Consider the following 27,342-nt stretch of genomic DNA (forward strand, 5'->3'; position numbering starts at 1 on the left):
CTGCCCTGCTTTCTCTTCTGTCTGGGGAGGCACCAGACATTTGGGCCCTGGCAGGTCAAGCCAAGTCAGGCCAGACTAGATGTGAACCCTTCAGATAATTGGCCGCATGTTTATGGTCAGAAGAGACAGGGAGCCCAGCCACTCCAGCACAGGGAGCCCAGCACCCCATTAGTGCTAAGTTATTGCTCCACCATTCCTTTTCACAACCACCAGTATACCCTTCTGCACAGACCCTTTAGGCAATGTTCAGACTGGCAGCCCAAATCAGATTTGTGTCCTGTCCATTCCAGATTGGAATCGGTTTGGTTTTTATCAAGTCTGAACAGCACAAAACTACATCAGACATTGACACATTGAACCACATTCCTAGGTGGTTTTGACATGTGATTCAAATCTGATTTCTAAAGTGTCTGTGGCCCAGACACTGAACTGTGATTTATACTTTGTCGTACAAATCGGTGTCGCTCACCGGAAATGGCCGATCAGCTCAAAACACAAATATCATCTGATCACTTGCAAATAATAGTGTGAATGATGACAGTCAGTCGTAAAGATTTGAGAAAGAAACCGGATTTTCCTGCAATCTAAACAAAAAAGGAAGCTGGACAAACAGACACGTTGACGAGGATGACAAAGTGAGAGGAACGGTCCATGTAGGACAGTTCATAGAAAGAATCTTCAGAGAAGCAGGCGAACCGAGGGAAACGGAGAGCGACGAATGGAAACAAGACCTGACAATGGATGAGAGGAGAGGCCAGGGAGACGGAGGGCAGCCGGGGAGTTAATAATGTCATCTCTCTTCTTTTTTTTCCATACCTAGAGATGGAAAAATAATAATTCTCTCAAGCATAAATGTCTGGTGCCCCGGAGAGCAAAGAGAAGGAAAGAGACAGAGAGAGAGAAAGAGAGATATGTGGGAGGTGGGGGTGGAGGTTCAGCAGTGAGTGAGACAGAAAAGGACATGAGCGGGAGAGAGTGAGAGAGGGTCTCTGGGTTTCTTCCAAGTAGCTGCTGCTATGCGTGATAGCGGCCCATATTTCTCCTCCAGTGTGTGAAGAGTAGTTCTGCTCCCTGGCCATGTGCTGCTGCGGGGGAGGCCGCTGGTTGTAATCTGATACGGGTGAATAAAGATAACAAGGTCATAGAGAGTAAAATTTGAGTTGAGTCTACTACTCGCCCCAAATCTTTATCGGATCGTGTCAGCCAATGGTTAGCAGAAAGTACCCTCGCTGTCTTGCCTTCTGGTTTGCAACAGCAGACGCGGTGCTGAAAGCAATCACAACATGCAGTACATGCCAAAGAAACTATAGGGAGCCGTAACATTTGCAGGAACATTTGTATGTCAATTGCTTTTTGATCTAATGCATGGTTTGTCTCGACTCCCATGCCATGTGGTCTGCCAAGAACTACTGGACAGTCACTGATTATTCTTTGTTTCGCTGAGCAAAAACATATTGGAGTAATTTCAAATAACAAATGAATGTTTTACGCTGTCTTTTTCCATTTGGAATAAAGGTTGTCACCACTCTGTGGTTTGATTTATCATAGGAAAACAAAACAACTGTCTCATTAGCTAAACAATTGAATAAACATGCGTTATGAAACCAGCAATTTTTCATACTAATACTGGTATTGGATCTAGGGCTGATAACGGAGTGAATTATCGGAGGGAATTTCTCCAATATTAAGACCTGATGTGTACAAACGTGAGATATCAAAACAAAGCAGCACTTTTGCTGAATTATTCATGAGACCTGTAAGGGTCCATTTGGTTCCTATAAATTCCTAATTATCAATTCTTTAGCTGGGGACCCCATGGAACGACTTCAAGGACTCCTGGGGGTCCCTGGACCCCACTGTGAGAACCATTGCTCGATACCCATGCTTAATATATTCAAGGTTAGAATTGTGTTGAGCAGTATGACGATATACTGTGCGATGGTAGAAAATTGTCTCCTGGTAGAAATCCTTATGTATTTATCTCTTTAGTATCTTGCTGTATATTTGTGTTATACGAATATACACAGCTTTGTAGACATTGCAAATCATTGGACAGGACTGCTTTACGTGATTTCCGGAGGAGAGCAAAATTGTAAATACAGAGCAGGACGCCTTCCAACTTATTTAAGATTGGGGACAATTACTGACAAAAAATATATATGTATATTATTGTGATATATACTATTAATGTGAATTTGTACATTGAATAGGGTACTGAAGAAAGCCGGGCGATCCTTTGTCATCACATAACCATGGCCTTATTTATTAACCACTTAAGCCCTAAATACTTTGTTGTATGACGAATAGTAGCCAAGTTTAGAAAGCGATGCACTGTGAGCTAGATCGACCACATTTGTGAAAATGTTTCAACATCACTTAGCATTTTTGCCTATGATGACATGCCCAAAATATAGGATGCCAGGTTTGCAAACACAACAACGAAAATTAGCATTTGATCAACACTCTGATTAAATAGATGAATATTACTGTAAACAAGGGACTGACTCTGCAAAGGAAATGGTAGTCCCACTGGGATTTCCCCACAGTGTGGGGAGGGAGTTGGCTGACATAATGGCCTCGCCCTTGTTGGTACGAAGCCATTCAATCTTTTCTTTTTTCTTTTTTGTTGTTGCTGTGCCTTTGCTCAGATAAACCCCAATGTCGCCACAGCCATGAATTTGACCACACCATCCGCAGTAACAGTGTTTAGTGGCCCATTTGGCCCTTGTCAAGTTGACAAGCCAAGTTCCTTCTGCAGTGAACTGACCATTCAGCATGCACTTCATCTTTGCGCTGATTGGTCAGCTAGCCTTATCACCCTCCCTCCCACCTATCACTCCCATCACCCAGGGAAAATAAAGGCTGGGGTATATGTGATAAAATTACATTTACTCTGATTGCCCACCCTAGTATAAGGAAAAGTGTATGTATACAGCACGTCCTTCTATAAGTGCAGTAAAGTTAACAAAGGTTTACATTCCGTTTATACCACCTCTTCAGGGTGCATAGATCCATCACTCTAAATACCACTGGAATATATAAACGTATACCTTCTGTTCCTCAGTATTACCCCCCCCCCCCTTCATAATTCATGTTACACCACTTAATGCGGCATCACCCAGAGTGAGATGAAGGAATGACGGCTCATACAGTCTCTGTCTTTGCTGAAGGCCTCTCTGTTGTCTCAAATCGTAGAATTGTATTTGTGGCTGATACAGATGCATATTAAAACCCACACAGGTAGAGTCTCCTCAGAGCCTTTACCTGCTGTATTGCTCTACACCAGAGGTGGGCAAGTAAGTCTCTTTACAGCTTACATAAATGGAACTGACTTAGTATACTTTTTAAGTTATTTTTCGGTATCATGATGAAACCTCATTATTAAGTTTTAAAGAAGAAAATACCACAACATATTTGTACATAATTGTTTTTATATTAATGTTGTATTACCATTCAAATCTTAGTGTTTTGGCAATTATTTGGGGGCCCACTTGCAATATCCTCACAGCCCACCAATGGGCCCCGGCCCATAGGTTGGGAATAGCTGATCTAAGGAGATCCAAGTAGATCATTTTACAAACCCAGACAAAGACCTCCATTCATTTCTTGATGTGCAGAAAATCTTTCTTCACAGATTTTTACATATTAAATTTAACCACTTCCCATCTGGCCTCCCTATTTTGGGCCATCAAAAAAACGAATCTACAATGCTCACAACACGTCGAGATATGATGCGTTGTGAGCTTGTAGATCGGTTATTTTTGCCACGTGACGCGGCTGACGCCATTGTACGGCAAAGTATGAAATGGGGCTTAAGTGGTTAAATGACAGACTTATTGTGTGTTTGCATCATTCTGATTAGCAGCTAAGCGTTGGATATGTTTGCCGTCAGCTTGGCTGGCAATGGTAGATCTCCCTAGCCTTGGAAAAGGCAAAGTAGTTCACATACCCGCAAAGGTTGCCCACCCCTGCTCTACATCTTCTCTGGTGTCACCTGTGGGTCATTCAGAGTCTGAATCAAGGGGCCTTGTAGACAGGGAGGAGAGACATGGAAAGACCGTCCAAAGAGAGAGGTGGATGTGGGGGTGGGACACTGATAAGCTGTGAGGGTTGAATTGTCTCTGACAATTTGGTTATCAATCAATCTGTTCAGGAAGCATGGCGCCGTAACCATGTCAGATGTCGATTTTCCGGGCACTCGGATGGCACAGGGGTAAACGTTCCTGCCCACCGCCAGCTGTGGAGACAAGGGGTTCGATTCCTCCACGGCGCCTCCGGCTAAGCCGGGCATTCCAACGAGCACAATTGGGTGTATTTTGGTGGGAGGGAAGCCAGGCAGGGAGGGCGATCTCTGTCACTGCACTAGCGACTCCTACGGGTAAGACAGGCGGGCGCGGAAGGAAAAGCGTGTTCCTTTGCATGCGTTTCTTCCTCCCAGTGAAACCCCTCTCTGTCAGGTGAAAAGAAGTGGCTGGTGACTTCACGTGCATTGGAGGAGACACATGCTCATGTACACCTTCCATAATAAACAAACTAGTAGGGTTAAGCAGTGACAAGGGACAAAGGAAATGGGAAATTGGCATAACGACTAAAATTGTGTGTATGGCGGGGGGAGGGGCCGTCCATTTTCCTTTAGGTAGTATTTTCACACTTATTTGCTTTTCGCCTTTAATTTATCAGTGGAGTTCTGGAGTTCCGTTCGCAGTGGCAGAGCACTCCGTTTGGTCATGCATAATTTTTGCAGACAGCAGCGAGTTAGCCAAGCACAAACAGGCTAAGGCTACGAAAGTATGCTGTGTGCTGAAGCTAGACTCAGCACAGTCGCTAATCCCAAAATGAATGTCATGTGTCAGCTTTACCCTGATACAGAGACCCAAGTCTTGAGGGTAATTACATCATTTTCTCAGGATGTGTATTATTATAGTAATTTTTGCTGTTGTACTTGGGGCATGCAACAGCATGCACCCATTGGCCGAATGCAGTCATTTGACTGCATGTCATCCGCCCAATCAGCTTTGCTGTTTACCTTTGGTTATAAATGTTTAGCTCCATAATTCTAAGGTTATGCCTTTACAACACAGTATCAATTTTAGTTTATTACTCCAAATACGACAGTGGCCATGTTTATGATGACTTTATGCTGAATGAGATGAAAGGGTAAAGTCACACCCGCAAAGATAACATTTGTAATTTGTATGTGCTTGTTGATAAGTCACATTTATTGGATTTCCAGTTATAGATAATTAAATGTAGCCAATGTTGTTATAGCATGGAAAGAATAATACAAGAACAATAACATAATTGAAAAAGGGGAGTAAAAAGAGCAACAGTGCTTTAACCACTCATACGAAGAACAACGACGAATAGTGAAAAGAAGATCTACAAGCTCACAACTCTGAGATTGGCTATTATTACTATTTGGTTTTTTTTCTTTTGGGAACATTTTCTCCTGTAATGACACGCCCAAAATAGGGACGCCAAGTTGAAGGAGGTGGTTAAATTAGGAAAGTTTTCAATCATGGTTTTGGCTACTGGAACCAAGTCAGTGTGTGCACGACACAGTGTGTGATAAGAAAATATTTGAAAAAAATTGAATTATGTCAAGGACTATTAGCTTTGCCTAGGTACTGTACGTTCAGAACGAAACGCTAATTGAATTGATTGTACAGCATATTGAAGTTGCTATTGTTATTCAGCTGCACTCTGAAACTTCCAGTACTTTCATATTCAATTCCTTAATGTTTCGTTGGACCAAAGAGTACATCGGAACACAGACATGTTTCAGCTCCAGGGTTTTTCAAGCTTGCACAAAGCCTCACATCACTCGTTCCATTGTACTTATTGTTTCTTTAAACAAACAAAGATACTCCAGTACTGGAGCAGGCCTGAGGCCTTTTGGTGTATAACTATTGTGTGTGTGTATAATTATTCCTGCCCTAATCATCAACTGTGCAGCAGACTAGTCATTTCATTTCATGGTGTAATTAACCCAAGGAAAGCTGCATCAGAACCCATTTTAACCGTTAGCAAAGCCCTAAAGTCACCGTAACCATACGTACATTCAGGACCAGGTCAGCTAGCCGTCCTATCGAGCAGGGCTATCCCATCTTAACAGGGGTGACAATAGCTTTCTCAAACATGGCACTGGATGAAGAGGGGCTAAATTAGGTCAATTATCGTCCTAGGGGTTAAGCTTACCTCGGCTCTATGGTGTGAAAGCTACTGCCTGCTTTTGAGACTTTTGTGTGTGTGTGTGTGTGTGTGTGTGTGTGTGTGTGTGTGTGTGTGTGTGTGTGTGTGTGTGTGTGTGTGTGTGTGTGTGTGTGTGTGTGTGTGTGTGTGTGTGTGTGTGTGTGTGTGTGTGTGTGTGTGTGTGTGTGTGTGTGTGTGTGTGTGTGTGTGTGTGTGTGTGTGTGTGTGTGTGGCTTCCTTTCAGGGAGCGACAGCTGTTGCTTACATGGTCACTCACGTCCAGTAATATAAACATCACTCATGTCAGGATAAATAAATGCCACCACAGCCATAGCCACCTTAATGCTCCCCCAGTATGTTTAATTATGGGGCCAATATTGCCATCATGGTGTAGGCTCTCATATAAATGACACGTTTGAATTATAAGGATGACTTGGCCTTGTTTATGGGATACACCAGCTGTATTCTTGAGTCTGAGATCGTGGTGCTCTAAAGTTCTGGAGCTCTCCTGGAGGAGAATGTCTGTTCGACAGAGAGGAGACAGATAAGAGACAGATAAAAGTTATCATAATGCATTGCTGACCTGTAAATACTGACCCAGCAATAAGTATCTGCAAAACATTATTAGTATTTTGTTCCATAAGGATGTAACAGGTAAGTGGTGATGACCATAGAAAGACAATTCCAATGCTTTATATTTTTAAGATGTGCATTGGAACTTTTACCACGCTCATTCTATTGTCTTGCGTAGCAAACCCCACACATTTTGTGCCGAATTAAAGCAGCACTAACTTTCCTTTCCCTGGATTTGAACCCATGTCTCTGCACAATTGCTGAATGTTTTACCATTGAGCTAATGGAGCCTGTCTGATTGATCAGGGGATAAATTGAATCTTACCCATCAGGTCTTAAATTTGTGTCAGATCCTGTGTCTAGGTGAGACATGACCTTTGACACGATCTAAATGTCTCAATAGCAGAGCAGGGAGACAAAATACAACCACTCCAATTGTATATAAGTTATATTGTATTAACATACTCTACCATACAGATTGGACACAATTACATTTTATTCATAACAAAAAAGTTACATAGTGCTGCTTTAAGCAAAAACAATGCTACTATGTACAATTTGATAATAATTTGCCTCAAGAGGTGCATATGTTCTGTTTATTTACATAAACCATATGCTAACTAAAGGAAGAGTGGGGCAGTTAGGTCATGAGGGAATTCTGGGATGTCCATATTTACATATTCAAATGGAAAGACACTGGAACACTATAACCCATGTCCACTGTGCATGTTTGCTGTATGGGGGGGGGGGTATGCTTGTGGAGTACGCCCCGATTTATACTTTGTTGTAAATAGCCGATCTAAAGCTCACAATGTGAGCTTGTAGGTCGGCTATTTTCGGCATACTCGTGACTGGCTAACAGGAAAAACACAAACATAGGCCTACATTTGACTGTGATGACATCTTGTGCCAACATTCTCAAGGTCATTTATTAGTCTTGTCTTGGATTTCATGTTCTGTTCCTAAAATTGTGATTGGTTTTATATCAAGGGGTAGCTCTGGTCCATGGCTCTGGTCCATAGTATTTAATGAATTGAATACACAGGACCACAATGGAACCTATCCCCCAGGGCTTTTTGTGTTATCCTTTTAAAGATCTTTGTAAACTACCTCTGTACAATCTGCAAACAGTTCATAAAGTATTCAATCAATCAATCAAAAGCGTTAGAACTCCTAGACCAGAGCTAATCAAGGGTTCAGCTCAGTTTGAAATAGTTAGATCTGTTAAATTAAGGATCAAATTGGCTCAAAGTTTTGCAAGGAAGGCAGCTCAGTTTTAGATGATACAAAAGCACGCCCGGCTACTATTTTAACCTTCACTTCACTGTGAAGGACGATGTGTTTATCTCCTTAGGCTATTAAAAAAATAGCAGATATACAAGCTCTAGCGTGGTACCAAGTGCCAGTGCGCTATGAGCTTGCAGATCTGCTAAAAAAAACCCTGGCACAAAATATTTTTAAGATGGGGGTCTGCAGCCAAAATCATATCATTTTTGGGGGGTCCTTGACATGAAAAAGTTTGAGAACCATGGGCTAATCAATGTTATATTATGTGCGTGTTTGACTGATGTATTGCCCAAGACCTGCCCCACCCTCTACTGGTGACAATACTGCCTGACATACCGGACAACACATGTTACTGTACCTTGTTGTGAGTTCAACACAGTGGGAGTGGACAGTCATGGACGAAGTACTCACATTCTACTTAAGTAAAAGTATCAATACCACTATGGAGGAATACTCTGTTACAAGTAAAAGTACGATATTCAGAGTAAAAGTACAAACTGGCATCAAAATATTAAGTACCAAAAGTAAGTACTCATTATGCAGAATGTCCCATTTCACAAGTGTTCAAAATGTATAAAAATCTTTTGAAAATAGCAGATCTACAAGGTCAAAACTTTGTTGTGATCTTGTAGATCTGCTATTTTCAAATAGCCAAAGTATATTGGGTTGAAGTGGTCAATGTAGCCTATGTTTTCTTATAATTATCCAAATCTACAAAGTAACTACATTTTTCAAATAATGTAATGTAATGAGATGTGGAGTAAAGTAAAAGTATTGAAAATGGAAAATACTCCAGTAAAGTAAAAAATAATCCTCTGATTTGTTCTTGAGTAAATTTACTTTACTTTCCACCGTTTAAGAGTGGGGTTGTGTTGTAGGGGTGTAGGCTATATACTGTGTACAGAAACAGTAAAGTTTAACTTTTGAAAAGAGTCCTCACCTTTTACCAGTTTAAAAATGTTTAGGCCTATTATAAGATAGAACATAAGCTAAATAATAATTATAATTATGGTGCTGTTCTAGTCCCTGTTGTGTTATTCTATTCCATATTCGCCTCTATTCTTTGTTGTTTGTTTGCTGTTACATAAAGTGATATAGGTAGGCCTAGTGTGTTCTGGCTAGGATTTAAGTCCGGACAAGCTAACCTGAAAGGACTTCCTTCTCTGCAAGCAGGGGAATACTAGTTCAAATATTTACCGGCTATAAAGTGACATTTTGAACTTTACCCTCGGGTTATTCGCTGTTACATGAGCTGCTTTTCAAGTGATATACAGCTCTTGTGATATAATTACAAGGTATATTATTGCATTTACGACAATCGTGCTTTGTTTGCCGCTGTGATCTCTATGAGGATTGAATTCGTTTTGTTATCTCGTCAAATATTTCCAAATCAAGGCAGATAACTACAATCAGTGGTGCAAAGTAAGTACATTTACTTAAGTACTGTATTTAAGTACAATTTTGAGGTATTTCATTTGTACTTTACTTTCTGAGTAGTTCCAATTTCCAATACTTTTACTTCTACTCCACTGCATCTGGGATGATCCAAATATTGTACTTTTACTCCACTACATTTATTTGAAAACTTTAGAGTTACTTTGTAGATTGTAATTATTATTACAAAACATACATTAACCACTTCAACCCTACATTTCAGCCGTACAAGCTCACATTGTGAGCTTGTAGATTTGCTATTTTCAAAAGATTTTTATACATTTTTGAAAACTTGAAATGGGACATTCTGCATAACGAGTACTTTTACTTTTGGTACTTTTAAGTACATTTTGGCAATACTATTGTACTTTTACTCAAGTGCATTTTTAATTCCGGACTTTTACTTGTAACAGAGTATTTCTACATTGCATTATTGATACTTTTACTTAAGTAAAAAATGTGAGTCCACCACTGACTACAATTACAGTCTTTATAGCAGTAGCCTATGTGCGCAATCTGCGCATGCTCCTTCTGATCTGAGCAAACTCTCGCCCTTGCATGCAGGCGCACCCTGCAGACTGCAAGACATACATGCTGTTCTTTACAATGTAAAGAAGCCTAGGGGGTCCTCAGAGCTACTATAAGGGGTCCGCCAAATCTTTGTGTGATAGGATTTTTTTTTACATTAACCACTTGAACCCTACTAGCATCCCTATTCTGAGGGAACATTAGCCGAAAATAGCAGATCTACCTTGCAGCGGCTATTTTTGGGAAAGAGGTTTGAGTAGGGGGGTTTAAGTGGTTAAATGTCTCAAATGAAGAAAACACATTAATTTACACAACACTGATTAGCTTAGCTTAGAAATCTATGAAAAAGTCTGCAACACAATTTTATGCAATATAGTTTGTGTGTGTGTGTGGGGGGGGGTCCCTGCTTCATCTCTCTCTCAGCTAAAGGGGTCCTTGACCTGAAAAACGTTGAAGACCCCTGCTTCAAAACATTGCATGAAACCCTGCTAAGTTTGTCTTAAAGGCTAATTGAAAATGTTATAGGCTAGTAGTTATAGGGGCTTCAAAGTGATTTTTATTTATATTTTTAATAAGCGTTAAATTGCTAGCTCCATATTCCTGTATAGCCTGCATGCAATTGCGTGTTTGTTCAATAACATGCATCTTCCCATCTTTCTAACAGAAAATACATTTTCAGGTTGCGATACCAATTTCATCCAATCAGGATAGACCCCATACAGGTTAAACAAGTGACATTTTTATTAAACAAATAAATAGAACTCAAACACATGCTGATAAATGATCTTTTTCGGGTTCTCTCTCCTGATCGGATGAAATGTGTAACCCACATGAGCATGTATTTTATGTTTACTAAGCTGGAAATACGGGGAGACCCCTGTTATTGAGCAAACACTATAGCAATGACAACTATCGGATTATAGAGCTTTAACTCAATCATTCAACTTTGGGACCAAAAAATATCAACATATTTCACACACAAAAATGTCACTTGCAACACCACATCAATATCAAATGAGGACTATTATACTCTTAGTCAAAACTCCCTTCAAAGCGCATTATCAGTTCCATTAATTGAGAGTAAACATTGCTGTTACATGCCTGCAAAGCGCTAATATCAGTCTAATGGTTGGTAATATAGATATGGGGATTTCTGCAGGTGTCAAAAATGAGATATCGTATTGACTGAAGGTTTTAAATGGTCGTCCTTAAGCTAACCCATGCCGTCCATTGATGTGGAAGGGTTCTGACTGAAGATGCATGCTGAAGAGAAATGGAGATCTAGTGAATTTTGACCGATAAGCCCTTTTTGAACAATCTGAGACACAAGAACAGTGGATATATTTGGCCATTCCTTGTGGTGAGAGTGTTGCATGCAAGTTGACTTGTGTTCCACATCAAGTAGACTAAACGGGCCTAATAGGCTGCTCGAGAAAGAAACGGACACATTTTAAGAAATTATATCAAGAATCCAAAGAGAAATAGTGCCAACTTGCCTCTCGTATTCAACTCTCACACTCACAGCGAGTATGCAGTCTAAATTGCTGGCTAAATTCCGTTACAGGGCGTCTGTTTCTCCTCTGCGGTTGGGGGAACATGAAAAAACCTATGTTAACAGAAATTGTGATGTCAAATTAACAAATAAAAAGAGCGAGAACACAGGAAAGGACCAAAATTAAGCATTTTGTTAAATTTGGTAGCATTATAGCCTATTAGTTGTTGCTGTCTAATTGTTTACAAAACATATAGGCGATTTTTTTTGTTTCCTATAGCCTATACCCTATACCATCTTTTCTTGCTGGATCGATCACAAAAATCATTCCGTTATCTATCCCCCCTCAATAACACTTAGTTCCTCACCAGTTACTTGAATATAAATATTTTAAAATGGTCTCCTTGAGCTCGTAAAAAAAAGAATGTTACAGATGGGCTACTTGAAATGAACCTCTATTTTTTTTGTTTTGTTTATTCAAACAAACATATTACCATAAACACATGAAGACTTTGAATCACCTTTTGTATATATAGGCTAATGAACTTACTTTTGCAAGTTTTACATTATTACCAACTTGTACAAAACACGTTGCACTCGAGATAAAGCATGCGTGGTTTCTATTTCAGCAAACAAGTAAAACGAAAATCCTCCAGTCCAGACAAAACATATAAAAGTAAAGTCACTGAAACGGTTCGCATTAAAACGGGCCTGTGGCAGGCACCCCCCTGCATAGACGGGATATAAATCACAAACAAGCAATATAAAAGTCTACTTAACTATGTACAATATATATTTCTTCTTTTAACCAGATCCGGATTCGTGTTATGTTTGAAATTTCTCTTCCTAATCCGTGCGTATAGCAGAGGAACCCCCCCATAAGAACCATGTTCAAACTGGTGCGAGTCTTCAAAGCAAAGCGAGCAGGGAAAAAAAATAATAATAAAAAGCAACAACCGCTCCATTGTCTCTTTGTGCTCGGCCTATGTACATCAAATGCAGCAATGTGTAACACGTCTTCATTACTCAAAATCCAAAAATCTTGGACATTTTTTTTTAAATTGCTGTGCAAGTTCATTTGGTAAACACATACAACCCGCATAATCCATTTTTTTGAAAAATAAAATGATTGCAACTAATCCAGTTTTAGTTGTCTTGTTTGTCCCCATGATGGATGGCAGCGATCAAGGGGGCACGATGACCTTCCCATCGATTATCGGTGATTTATCAATCATCAGGGCGTTGTGTCGCTGCCGACCCGTCAGCTGTTGTACTGACAGGCGTTCAGACTAGAACCGGGGCTCTGCAAGCCGCTGTATCCGAAGGTCGGGTGCTGCTTGGACTTGAGTCTGAGGGTCGCCAGGCTGCTGTTACACGTGTCCCTGTACACGCTGTACGGGGAGCCCGGCGGCCCGTACGGACAGGCGGAGGAGGACATGGCCGAGTTGATGCTGGACGTGGGGATGCCGTTCAGGTTGCCGATGTTGTTGAGGCCCGCCGGGGTCGGCATGCCCGGCACGGCCGAGTGGCCCATGCCGGAGGCCGCCATGGTCATCGAGGAGATGGAGTTCGGCGCGGAGAACATGGACTGCGTGGTGAGCGGGCTCATGGAGTTGAAGAAGGTGAAGTTCTTGGTGGACAGCGGCGCCGGGGCGAGGCCCTTGTTGGTCCAGTTGTTGTAGGTGTAGGCCGGGTACATGTCGTCGTAGGGCTGCATCAGGCCGCTGAACTGCGGCAGGTAGCTGTTCTTGCACAGGTCCATCTGCTGGTTGCGCTCCCTCTTCCTCCACTTGGCCCTGCGGTTCTTGAACCAGACCTATTGGAGGTGATGGATGGGAACGTCAATCAGTGGTGGAAAAAGTACACTCACATTTGTTTTACTTAAGTAAAAGTATCAATACTGCAATGTAGAAATACTCTTGTTACAAAAAGTCTGGAATTCAACATTTACTTGAGTAAAAGTACAAAAGTATTGGTATCAAAATGTACTTAAAGTACCACAAGTAGAAAGTAGGCTACTCATTAGAATGTCCCATTTCACAAGTTTTCAAATGTATACAAATATTTTGAAATTATCAAATCTACAAGCTCACAATGTGTTGCATTGTGAGCTTTAGATCTGCTATTTTCAAATGGCCGAAATGTAGGGCTGAGATGTAAGTATGGTAATGTATGTTTTGTACAAATAATACAAAATCTACAAAGTAACTAAAAATAATTGTAGTGGAGTAAAAGAACAATATTTGCCTCTGAGATTACTGTAAAAGTACAGTAAATTGGAAATACTCCAGTAAAGTAAAAGTAGGCTACCTCAAAATACCTCATGAGTAAATGTACTTATAGTTACTATACACCACTGACGTCAATATTGTGGAATGTAAGTGAGATGTAATGAATCAGGTGTAGGCTATTAACCCACTTCCGAATAATGTCTAATGTATAATTAGCGTGGGATAGGCCTATTGGTGTTTAGAGCATATTGCCATCAAAAAGACACGTTTAAAATGACGTGCAATGCACACAGGATAATACATGTTGATATCCCTAAATCACAAAAAAACTACTACATGGCCCCCATTCCTTATGAAAATGTGACATATTATCCATTAGCCCCACTTCGCAGGCCACTTTACGATTCATTTTTTAATTCTCAGTAGAAACAGTTTATACGCAGCATCATTTATAGTTGGCCCCGCGGGGCTATTTATAGTCGTGCAGGGAACATGGTGGTATTGACAAATTGTCCACAAAGACATGAGCGATGTGACACAAGCCAAGGAGCTCTACGGGGGCGATGGGCTGCACCGTATATTTCAGAAAAAGCCTCGTCAGCAACAATGTGCTTTTAGCTTCTCTAAAACATGCCTTATATTTCGTCGTACGACGGTGCAGCGCGCCGAAAATGGCCACGCTGTGTGTGTGTGTGTGTGTGTGTGTGTGTGTGTGTGTGTGTGTGTGTGTGTGTGTGTGTGTGTGTGTGTGTGTGTGTGTGTGTGTGTGTGTGTGTGTGTGTGTGTGTGTGTGTGTGTGTGTGTGTGTGTGTGTGTGTGTGTGAGCTTGTAGATCTGCCACAACATACGTAGAGTAAGCATGGGGGTTTAACACATACCGAACCAACAACTCGGTATTTTCAACAGAAAACATACACACATAATAAATCTAATGAACGACTTATTAACAACTTTCAAAACAGTTTAGACTGTAATAATATCATTCATATGGATTAATAGCCCGCTGCAACGTTACACCACAAAATATCAATCTTTCCAGGTTTAGTGTGTATACAAAGGTCTATTCCAACCATTTAAATTGTCCAAACTACATATTCTATCATCCCATAATGAATTTGAAATATTTAGGGCGCCCTACGTGTGACGCTGAGGAGTATGCATTGAACTGCAGCAGGCTGTATAGTGTAAAATAGTCGGCTAAATTAATTTCTCTTTGGTAAAATCAAAATAAAAGTAAATGTATAATTATTCACGTAATGAATAAATAAGCAATCAAAATAAGTGTGCGTGTGTGTGTGTGTGTGTGTGTGTGTGTGTGTGTGTGTGTGTGTGTGTGTGTGTGTGTGTGTGTGTGTGTGTGTGTGTGTGTGTGTGTGTGTGTGTGTGTGTGTGTGTGTGTGTGTGTGTGTGTGTGCGCGTGTGCGCGTGTGGGTGGTGTTTCTGCATTGTATATTCACGGTGGAAAATTAGGCGCCAGCTGTTAAAACTAAAAGATTGCGTCAGTAGTATAAAAGATTTTCACATCATCTCTTGACTTAGATAGAAGCTACGGAATATAGGCTAATTGATTTCTTCAAAATAATACGAAAAGCTATATGCATATACATGTCTAAATGCAGAAACGAGTTGGTCTGTAATATAGCCTAATTGGTTCGTTTTTATTTGGAAAATCAATTAAAATAAAAAACAATTGTTTAGGCCTATATATATCTTAAATTGCGTATGTACATATCTCATGATTAAATTGCCTATCGCAAAGCACAGACCAAACTTGTGATCTCATCACAAGGAAAATTCTCCATCAGCTCTATAGGAAACAAAATGTTGACGTATTAGGGCAATTAAGGCTATTAGTGTGCACAGATTGATGCAATGTTTCCATGTCATGCGCAATAGTTTATAAGTCAACCAAAATGGATTGATTTGGCCATTAATTAACCTAAAAATAAAATAATATTAATGATTAATTATTTATTCAACATAGCATTTGCATTTATTTATGTATATTGGATAAGAGCTTTATAGTTCTAGGCTCTTAGTTCTTGGAAAGAGTTTGTGTTCACAACTTTTGATTTTTTTTTTTCAATTGCGAATATCCTATAATGATGTGAGAATTCTCTTTTATGACAGACAGAATCTCTTTAATAAACACATTATTGAACTCGTCTGTCTATGGAAACATCTATTTTAATAGGCTAAATAAATTATCAATGGTATAGGCCTATATATAATAATATAAACATTGTTTCAAACTATAATGTTTATTATTATCATCATAATGTTTATTATTGACATAGGCTACTCGGTTGTCTTCTGGTAGGCTACAAGGATTAACCAGTGACTATAATGGCGCTTGGGGGAGGGGAAATTAAATATGTCACTTTTACCTCAATACCGTGTAATTATTATGATGAAATAATCTGTAACCTTGAAGCCAATCAACCTACCGCAAAACACTTTAACTGGCCCTTTGTCTTTGTCAGATAATGTTACCTTTGAGAAACATATTTCCAAAAATGCATTCACACATTGAAATTCATGCACAATTGTGTTGCCTTTGAAAAACGTGTTGGCTTTTTTTTTTTTTTTTTTTTCAAATGCATGCACACTAACTAATTTTAAAGAACAGGTCTGCATGCAAGCTAATAATGAGTGGTGGTGAATGATGCGACGCTTTGTTATCTTGCAGATCTGTTCTTTGTGGCAAGCTACAACGTTCTCCAACATCGTGGTTCTCAAAGTGGGGTCCGGGGACCACCAGGGGTCATTGAAGGTGTTCCATTGGGTCACGTCCCCGACAAAATGAGTAAAAAACACTTTAAACACATATAGATCGCAGTCTGGACCAACCTCACCGAGGCGAGGGTCCGGGTAAGAAAGCCAGGTCTTATGCTGCCCCACTTATAATTTATAGTAGGCTATTAAAAAAAACAAAAACCTATCAACAAGCTCACAATGCATCACGTAGATCTGCTAATTAAATATATATATATATATATATATATATATATATATATATATATATATATATATATATATATATATATATATATATATATATATATATATATATATATATATATATATTAAAGAAATTAAAAAAATAACAAACATATATTGTATAGGCCCTGCTTGGCCTAGCCTATACTGGCACAAATGTTTGGCATTTGGGGCACCGCCGGCCAAGCATATTCATTTGGGGGTTTGAGAACCACTGCAGGCCTACTATATATTATAAGTAGGACATGAGGCCTGGCTTTCTTACCCGGACCCTCGCCTCGGTGAGGTTGGTCCAGACTGCGATCTCCTCTCTGGTGCTCATGTCCGGGTAGCGGTTCCTCTGGAACGTGGCCTCCAGCTCCTGCAGCTGCTGGCTGGTGAAGTGAGTCCTCTGCCGTCGCTGCTTCTTCTTGTTTTTGGGGTCGTCCGCGTTCCCGTCATCGCTTCGATGTTCGACAGTCCGCTCCTTTTCTGTGGAACCATAAAACAGGAACTATTTGTTGTATATACATGTCACTTTGGATGACTTATAAGGGCCCCAAACGTGTTATCTTCTTCCCCCAAAATGTTAAAGTTATGGAAAGCACTACAATTAAAGGCAGCAATCCCCGCTGCTACAACAAGCAAAACAAACCTAACCTATCAGGCCGTCTAGGTCTGCAAAGGTTAATCCTGCGTGCAAGCAAGTCAAAAGACAAAATAATATAATGCATAGAAAATATACTATATGCCACAGAAAGGAAATATCTGGTTTGGTTTAATATCTATAAGAATTAAACCAAACATTGCCATTGCGTACAACTTTGTTTCTCTCTCACACACACTCTTAATAACGCGCTCCACTTTAGATCAATATTTTCCTTTTTATCGCGGAGTTTGTCCACTCTTATCTTACTTCCACTATCTTGCATTCATGTTCCCTCAAGATAGCCCATTAAACTGAAGGGCCTGCACAAGGTTCAATACAAATGCAGAGGTCTGTTCAAATCTCGCACCCAAAAAGCAATTAAAAGAAGGCATACAACATATTTAATTTAGGCCCTATAATTAATCACAGTGTTATGATTGCAAAAACTCAAACAACTATTTCTTAAATCTATGCTGTTTCCACAACCACAATTTCTTGCTCATGTATAGAGATAATACAATAGGCCTGCATACTTTCAACGATGAACAATGCGTCTTTGTTTGCCTGCAAATATAATATGACCAACTTGTAGAACATACAAATCAAACCTCGAACACATCAAGTTTCTGCTCACATTATTGACAATGCAGGCGTTTGGGCTTTTAGTATAGCCTATAGCGCAACGCAGTGCGCATACAGCCTATATTATTTAGAGGCTAATCACAATAAGTTAATTGGCAGGCAGCAGGCTGTTTCTGTTGACAGGCCTACACAGTAAAATCCTCAGTGTTCATCTATCTCTGTGTGTAAAATGGACCCTCATTTTTACACTCAGAGAGTTAAACACTGCTGATTTTGCTGTGTCGATCCTGCCAAGAGTTTTGCTCAGCATAATACGCATGGAATGGATTTTTTTTTAAATATAAATCAACCAACACTAAGCTAGACCATTTTATTTCCCGTATAACAAACGTGAGTGTTATGCTGGAAGAGTGGACAGAATATGGACAGACTTTGTTGTATTCTGTATAATAAGCCCCATACATAGTTTGATTTCTTGCACCCATTTCCCTGTATCTATAGAGCTCACGGTATTATAGGCGTGCTTATGTCAACATGAAATAACTTGTTAGCAACCAAGGAGAGTTCAGAGTTATTGCAGAGCTATTGCAATGCCATTTTGCACCATGTGAGTGTAATGTACCTGCTAATTCTGTGTCTGACGACTCGCTGCTTGAGTTCTCTAACGTTTCTCGACTGTTGTTGGCGGCTGTGGTGGATCTCGGCAAATGAAACGTAGGGGCCACGACGTCGCGCTGCGGCGGTGGTCTCACGGCCTCCGCGATTCTGTCCAAATTCATCCCACCTTTAGAAAAAGAATGATGCGTAATGGAAAGGAAAGGATGTGAATCCTACTTGGTTGTGTGTGCGGGATCTTTTTTTCCTCAACAGCTATATGCTATTAAAGTATCCACCCGTTGCCAAATAGAAGCCATCGCAAGGGGAATAAAAAAAAAAGAAGACAATAACTATGCCCAAAAAAAAAAATGTCCACGCGATTTTTTTTGTTTCGTGACACAACAAAATACACGGCACCCCTGTTTTTTTTTCGAAGAAGGAATGAAGACCGACCCGCGCTGCTGTTGTTACTGTTCTTTCTTTCCGCTGGTGAGAATGTCTGTCGTGATCGAGTGGAAGTTCTCGCTCTCGGAGCCAGAGAGATGAGTCCCACCCATCTTCTGTGTTTAACCTCCCAGAACTCAGCCAGTCCCACCCACACGCGCACACACACACACACACACACACACACACACACACACACACACACACACACACACACACACACACACACACACACACACACACACACACACACACACACACACACACACACACACACACACACCCCAGTGGTGTAAAGTAACTAAGTATTTACTTTTGAGTACAAATTTTAGGTATTCTATTTAACTTAAGTGGAGTTTTGCCCAATTTTCTATACTTTTACTACTCCACTAAAATTATTTGAAAACTTACTACAGTTACTTTTTAGATTTTTATTACTAAACATTACCACTTCAGCTCTATATATATTTCCAAGCTCACATCTTGTCCTGTTGTGAGCTTAGATCTGCTATTTTCAAAATATTTGTACACTTGAAATGGGACATTCTGCATAATGATAATTCACTTTTGGTACTTTAAGTATATTTTGATGCCAATACTTTTGTAGTAAATTCTGAATACTAGACTAGGCGGAGTATTTCTACTGATACTTTTACTGAAGTAAAACATGTGAGTATACTTTTTTCCACCACTGACTGTCATGACACGCACGCACGCACGCACACACACACACACACACACACACACACACACACACACACACACACACACACACACACACACACACACACACACACACACACACACACACACACACACACACACACACACACACACACACACACACACACACAGGGTGCTCAGCTCAGCACAGACTGCGGATAGTGCTTTTTAAGGGGAGTTTTATCTCACGGGAGCGCACGGGGTGACGGTGACGCGCTTGCTTTAGCTTTTCTTTTTTTCTTTTCTTTTTTTGCGCTGGCTACACTGGAAACTTTGCCGAGTAAAAATGGGTCTTTTATATTCGTGCAGGCATGTTTGAAATACATCCCCAAAGCAAGCTAAAGCAATGGAACGGGGCAGCTGGGCTGGGTGCGCTTATATACACACTCGCACACAATGTATATCTCGAATATGTGCGGAGCTGAATAAACATTTGCCATGTCGGTCTGCCCTGTTACTGTACCCTGTTTTTTTTCCCTAAGTACTGCACGAAAAGTGGAAGACCTCTCTTATCGAGCTTTATTTATAGTATATGAAGTGTCGTTCTATCGTTTTATGGGCAGTGAGATTTTAGTTGGCTTTTCTTTTCTACGACATGTAAACAATCACGCATAATAAAAGTAAAGCAGGACCCCCCCCTCCCTTCTCTCCCATTCGCTCACGCCTTCTCTCGCTACACAGTGCTTGCCGTGCCCATGTCTCGTCTTCTCTAAGATAACGACAAAATGTCTGTTATGTAAACATTCTATTTCCTATCGTATAGGACCAACAATAATCAATTAAAACAACTGCAGGATATAATCATGATACTGGATTATCCATCTGACAGCTGAATAAACAGAAAGTGGCACAGGGACACAACAAGCCATAATGCATCACATATCGATCCCCATGCAGCACTGCTTCAATCAACACATTGAAATGAATATGAATACAATTAAAATGAATACGGCCCTAACGTATTGAAACGTCAAGAACTGCACTCCAGCCCCATGCATATTGGAACCACATGTTCCATTGCCCTCAAGCTGAACAAAAACTTTCTTATATAAAATTCCACAAACACTGTCCAGTGTCCTGATAATTACTGAATATGTAATCTGAAAAGTAATCACTTAATGGCTGGGGGCATTTCAGCGTCCCTGTGACATCAACCTTCTCGGGAGGCCAAAAAAGCTTTTTAAAAGGGGTTTATTGTCAATGTCAAATCCCTGATATTGCAATATGGTGTTACCTGATCAAATAGAATAGGAGTTAGATTGATAGGCCTATATGTTGGCCAGGTGCGACTTGGTCCAAAAGGGGAGTATAAGTAGCATATTAATAACCACTTAAACCCATAGTCTAGTGAATCGGACCTGAGTTGCTTGCATGGACCACTCCGTCTACACCAAATCTCTTTGCCAAAAATAGCCATCTACAAGCTCACTATGCATCGCAACCCAGCATGTTGTGAGCTTGTAGATCTGCTATTTTTGGTTAATATTTTCCCCCAGAATAGGGTATGCTTGGGGTTTAAAGTGGTTAAGTAGCATACTTGTGTAGTGCAGACCAAAAAACACGCAAGAACACATACAGTAACAGTATTACAGAGCACTATACAAACTCTCACTACCAACTGCCAACCTTGGCCATTTTCTGCAGGAGGCAGGAGCACAACCCGATGGAACTGATTTGTTTGATGTCCAAACTTAGTCTGCTGCCACACACAATCATCTGTAATTCAGCGGCGCCTGCTGGCCAAAAACTACCCAGGCGAAATGTCATATTGGCAATTATTTTGACGTCAGCATATGGGGCCTATCTATACTATAGACACTGTGCTGTTACATTTCTGGGCTTAGGCGGGCGAGCAGTTTAGTTTACACACTCACGGAGAAGTGGAATATAATTTATATTTGAGACAGATATATAATCTACCTACAGTAGCCTATACTCAATATTAGTTTTAACCACTTACGCCATAGTTTCATATAATGGTGTCGTGATGTGAAAACAACAGATCTACTATTTTGGGTGAGGAAATAATTATGAATCCATGTATTTGTTTATCTTCGCTTATAATGGCATGGCCAAAATAGGGACACCAGGTTGTAAGTGGTTAATTGGTTGAAAGCACTATGTTTTTTTCCTCTTCTTCCTCTCTTATGGTTTATGCGCAATTACGCACGTCGACCTGCCCAGGCTAACCTGCATGTATCAGGTAATGTATGTCGGCTTAAGGCCTGTTCAGTGCGCCGTCTGGCCCAAAGATCACGCCAGGCGCCAGTACGAAGCATTTTAGGCCATTGTATGACAGTGACTTTTGACATGAGACCCCGTCCGACTGGAAAACTCCCTGAAGGCCCTTTCAAAAGCCAATTGTACAGCCTCTCAAGAGTCACTTGCCTTTTTCCCGTGTATACTTTTTCAAGCCTTCTTATAACCGCAGTGACTTCTTGTCTTACAAAGCCTTGAGCACTATACATAGACTGTTGTTTTAATGAGTGCTTTTGATGATGCAATCCTAATCTGTCATGTTAAAAGCATTTATTTGATTCAGCTATTATCAAAATATAGCCTTCAACTAATATAAAATAATTTGTAAAAATGATGTTAAATTAGAGTTTTGTAGTCGACATGGTTGTAGCTTTTGTTAAGAGAACATGCGTCGGCTTTCAAAGCCCTTTTCCTAAAATTAAAGAAATAATCAGCATCATTGATTAATTACACATTAGTGCGTGACTATAAGAACGACCCAGAGTCAACCTGAGTGACGTTGACGAGTTATGGATAATAATAACTAGATGACCAAGGCGCGAACCTCCACCGTTTTGCAATAAATTACCTCAGAGAGAGATGTGTTCATCCCGTGTGGCTGCGGTCTCTAAATTGTGTCAACATGTGTTTTATTCTTTTATTTTTTTCCTCTTCTTACTGTGGTGATTGTGCAGCAGTATAGGGCAGTTGGCCAACCGGACTTATAAAGTCGTTATTTTGGGGTTTCATTGTGTCATCGAGCGTGCGTAAACGCCGTGCGTAAATATTCCGCCGGTGTGTGTTTAGACATGCGGAGCGGCTGGTGTTATGGTGATGTGTGAGTGTGTGAGTTTATGAATTTACAATCCAATCGATTCCAGTGGCAATGATTATGCTAATGCTGGGGATTGTCCTCTAAATAGGCCCATCAGGAGCTGTGTTAGCCGGTTAGGAGTGTGTGTACTTCGCCTCGCGTGTGAAGGATGACATGAAAAGCCTTTTCATCCGGCAGGCTAGGTCAACGAGGCCAGTAGCAACACTAACACTAGTCTAACGAAGTGCTAAAGGTAGTCTAATAACACTCACATTTTTCCCCCCAAGAAGCAAAGATAAACCCGACGACTGTCGTTAATCATAAACCAAACAAAACGGGAATTAGATTTTTTTTTTGGTATAGAGTTTTTGTTTTACACACGCTATCTCTATATGGAAAGTCAACAAACCCATGGGGAAGCTATAAGGTGTAACGTACAGCAAATTAAAGCTGGTTTGCTCATTTGAAAGGAGAGGGATCGTGGGCATACAGATGCAACTGGACACGGCAGGTAATGTGAGCACTGACTCAGGACTCAGGAGGTGATGTGACTTTATCACCCTGGCGATCGCGTCCCCTTGGTACTGGACACTCGGTCCGGGTCTGCTTGACCCCGCCGGTCCGATCAACCAACAACAACAACACGTGGGGAATTATTCCTCTGGAAGAACGTCACGGGCCGGTGTGTAAGATCCATTACATCTCTATTTCAGATTAATTTGTAGGCTACCTGTACCTAACTCTTAAGACAGTAGGCCTATTATTATATATACAGGCCTATTCTACTCTCGTGTTTTACCCAACAAAACAAATGTTAGAACATTTAAACATTTTAGATCAATAGACGAGAAACTGTCTATCATGTAGCTGTCAATCCTTCCCCAATTCTGTCCATCAGCTTTAAGTGAGACAGCAGTGACGTGTCACGTAGGCCTACTTTGTACTAAGGATGAGCCTTTAAGTAAAGTATATAGTCTAAAAATACAAATATAATTCTAATGCCACCTGATGGAATGCATGGGCCTAATATAAAAACAACCTTGATAGATATTATTCATTAGAAAAATATGAATATATATATTATATATTGCTGTAGGGGGTGAATTGGAGGGTAATTAATACCCTTTAGTCAAGGTAATGCTTTCCCAAAATGTTAGGCTAACAGGTTGTAGGCCTAATTATGTTGGAAGTTAATTTAATTATTTTAGTAAGAAGTATAGGCTTGGCCTATAGTGACAGATTTCATTCAGATTTGAAAATACGATTTACGCAGACATTCTGAGACAATGAGGGAATTATTTTTAATCCCAATTAGATATGACTATTTTAAATAACGTTTCTGGCAGCACTGATATGGTCTGGTGGTTATAGACGAAAATGATGTGGGCTTCAAAGAAGTCATATCAGGAACATGACCCAGGATTAACAAGCTATTGTTTAAAAAATGTTAAATGTTTGCCGGCGCGTTTTCTTTCATTGGCCATGGATACGAAAATGTTATTCAAATATTTAATCTTGCTCACTTTTGCATTATATCACTGTGTTTCCGCATATAGGAGTGATTTATAGCGACGTGTTGGTTGCACTGCTACTCACACACTCGCTATTGTTCCAACAACCTTGCTGTTATAGACTTTCACGCTTTGCAGTGCATTCAAAAAGGCAAATCTCTATAGCTCCCTCAAATGACAAAACATAGGACTTGAATTATACACTCTGCACAACGTGCATGCATTCATACCTGGGTCAGCGCAAGAGATTACATTCTTTGACAGATTCAGTTCCATTCCAGTTGCCTGCAGGGTAGAAAACAAGCGAAACGTATAATTAACATCAAAATTCACATATCTCACTGTCAAATCATTTGGAATCTATTGCGTTTGGCCTATAGATAATTAATTGCCCACATTCATCAAATGGTGGATAAATTATAGGTCATGCATATATACATCGTATTGTTAAGCCAACGATAAGCCATGTAAACCTTTTATAACCGTTAGAGAATTATTCCCTCAGACGTTCCAACTTCCCAGGTTAAATGCTTCAACCAGTAGGCTATATTGTGCGTGTTATGTAGCCGTGACACTCACAGATCGCTATCTTGACGTTGCTAAAAGTTTATCTTTGCCATGATGTATACACACATAACCCCTCTTATCTCCAGGAATCCCTTTGCTCATTCTACGTCGACCGTAAATCTTCACATCATTTTCCTTCGCTCCTCGGCGTTCACACACGCGCGCGCCGCGGCGCGCACACAGTTTGGTTGACTGGTTGGCACAGATTCTCATCTGGTTAATTTGCCATGTCAGTCAGCGATTATTGTCATTTCATATGATCCATGTCAGTCAGCGATTATTGTCATTTCACTGCAGTGAGTGCAACAATCCCAGTCAAATGGTACATTCTTGCAATCGCAGGAGGTAATTTCTTTATTGGAACTGTGGTCGGTTAAAGCAGTGGTTCTCCAACGTTTTCATGCAAGGACCCCACAATTTATATGTATTTGGCCACGGACCCCCATCAGAAAATATTTTGTGCCAGAGACCCCCACACAAGATTTGTGTTGTTAAAATGTTTAAAAAATAGTCAACATTTTCCAAAGAATTTCAAGATTTTTTTGAAAATAGCAGATCTACAAGCTCACAACGCTTTTGCGTTTTCAAATAGCTCATAAAGGCAAGTGGTTAAACTGATATGGATACTATAGGCCTACTCATTTTGCTGGGGGGCCACCTGGAACACCCTCAAGGACCGTGGTGGTCCACGGACCCCACTTTGAGAACCACTGGGTTAAAGCATCCGTAGCCTATACAGCTGACTATGTGTCATTATGTTGGCACAAAGATTGTAATTACAACTCAAAACATTTCTATTTCCTGCAAAGATATAGCCATTCCTTTTGCAAAAACGCCATATAGGCTACAATCCTGGTGCCCATTCAATGAGTAAGCTATATCTTCTGCAGTCATGCAATAGCCTTAAACCCGCGTGACCCCATCTAAAACATGCACTCTGGTAATAAGGTATAGGTGTCAATATTTACCAAATTTTATGGTTTTATTGTCGCGCATAATAAACATCTCAGACTCGGTATCCAAACATAGATGGATCGGATGGCTGTCGGATGATATGCATTGCAAGGCACATTTTGTTTTAGTCAAATACTCAGGCATTTAACAATATATAGCCTATATTAGGCCGACTATAGCTTACTCACCAGTTGGTTCCCAGCAGTGGCAGCAGATACACACGCACACACAAAAAAAGGAATAAAAGCTCAGAATGTCCCCATGCAGGTGTTCAATAAATCCACTTTAGTGGGGCTGTAGATGTCGTGATGTCCGAGATAATGAGCGCTTTGGTCGCCTCAGTGCTGCGCTGCCTTGGTTTTCTTCACCACACCGCTGCTCTGCGAGTCTCACGGTGACGTCACGCCCCCTCCATACCCCCCCCCTCCTCCTCCTCCTCCTCCGTGGCTCTTGGCCACGTGTGATGTAGTATGAGCAGGGAACCGTGAATGTGAATATATGGCGAGATATTTATATGAGACCTTATGTCGTTCTGCAGCATTAGTTTGAAAAGGCTCGTTATTAAATATAGATTATAAATGGGCCTTAATGTTGATCCTATGTGCCATTCCTCCGTGCAAAATCGGACTATATTGCCGCATGCCTAGAATGTATGCAGTGTATATATACACACACACTATATTTATATATATATATATATATATATATATATATATATATATATATATATATATATATATATATATATATATATATATATATATATATATATCAAAACAGTTTTGATGTGAAAAGTGGAGACTTAAGATTGTTATGCATATACGTTTTAGCTTGACCTATTGTCTGCGTTTCATATGGTCTTTCTTTGTATTCATTTGCATTAATAATTCGTCTATTAGGCTACTTCAATTGCAGCTGCAGTGTTTTTTATTGCCCAACCCCATCGAAGAAAATTGACTTGATGTCAACATAGGCCTACTGTCAATGCAACGCTATATTTATAAGCTATGTTTTACAAAGATTAGACATATCATTTGGAATTAATTTTGTTATCACAGCCCTATAGCTACATTGAATTTATGTTGAAGAATCGGAAGGTATATTGTTTTGTAATAACTTTAAACATTGACATTACCTCGACACAATGGGATAACTGCTAATTTTCTACACTAATAATTACTGGCTCAACCTCCATTTAGAATAGCCTATGGGCAATTCGATGCAGTGTGTTAGACTTAGAATCACTACTAGCCAACACAAGTGACCATTCAAAATAAGAGAACACGTGCCCAGATATTATAGCCTATATGGCCATTCTCAAAAATGTATTTAGCCTGTTGCAACTGGCGATATTATAAGCCACCCGTCATTTCGTTGTGCCGTCAGTCCCTTGCACAAACTGGCCCTTGCCCCTGAAATGATCTCCATTGATTTGCAGTGCTGGCATAGGCCTATTTTATTTATGTGACGTTGTTAAAAGTACAAACAAACAATATTACGTTAATATCGTTTGTTATAGGCCTACTTTATTGAGTAACATCAATTAA

The 27,342-nt window shown here is 40.3% G+C and overlaps 1 protein-coding gene and 1 long non-coding RNA gene across 7 annotated transcripts; one reads left to right on the top strand and one right to left on the bottom strand.

The window, feature by feature from the left end:
* Nucleotides 1-10,733: 10,733 nt before the first annotated feature.
* pitx1 (paired-like homeodomain 1) lies at nucleotides 10,734-26,145 on the bottom strand. 6 transcript variants are annotated; one of them, XM_080434569.1, is made up of 5 exons: nucleotides 25,984-26,145; nucleotides 24,505-24,559; nucleotides 18,570-18,731; nucleotides 17,003-17,208; nucleotides 10,734-13,322 (listed from the first exon to the last, which is right to left on the bottom strand). In XM_080434569.1, the coding sequence occupies exons 2-5, from the start codon at nucleotides 24,548-24,550 to the stop codon at nucleotides 12,768-12,770; spliced, it is 969 nt and encodes a 322-aa protein (XP_080290695.1). In that variant the 5' UTR covers nucleotides 24,551-24,559; nucleotides 25,984-26,145; the 3' UTR covers nucleotides 10,734-12,767. The 6 variants fall into 6 exon arrangements, with proteins under 6 accessions (XP_080290695.1, XP_080290697.1, XP_080290696.1 ...); XM_080434571.1 differs by lacking the exon at nucleotides 25,984-26,145 and adding an exon at nucleotides 24,854-24,872; XM_080434570.1 differs by lacking the exon at nucleotides 25,984-26,145 and adding an exon at nucleotides 24,748-24,766.
* On the top strand, nucleotides 13,332-16,749 carry LOC308089705. The gene is made up of 2 exons (XR_013933537.1): nucleotides 13,332-14,461; nucleotides 14,570-16,749. It is a non-coding gene; the product is annotated as an uncharacterized lncRNA (long non-coding RNA).
* Nucleotides 26,146-27,342: the final 1,197 nt, after the last annotated feature.

Source organism: Gymnoscopelus braueri (assembly GCF_963280865.1).
Source record: "Gymnoscopelus braueri genome assembly, chromosome: 8".
In the NCBI taxonomy this organism is placed as follows: domain Eukaryota; kingdom Metazoa; phylum Chordata; class Actinopteri; order Myctophiformes; family Myctophidae; genus Gymnoscopelus; species Gymnoscopelus braueri.

Bases quoted from the DNA above. Each gene is read 5' to 3' on its own strand.
- pitx1 (XM_080434569.1), bottom strand. From the start codon at position 24,550: ATGGAACTGAATCTGTCAAAGAATGTAATCTCTTGCGCTGACCCAG. The intron at 17,209-18,569 runs GTACATTACACT...ATGGTTCCACAG, and splicing joins GTCAGACACAGAATTAGCAG to AAAAGGAGCGGACTGTCGAA. The intron at 13,323-17,002 runs GTAAGAAAGCCA...CACCTCCAATAG, and splicing joins TCACCGAGGCGAGGGTCCGG to GTCTGGTTCAAGAACCGCAG.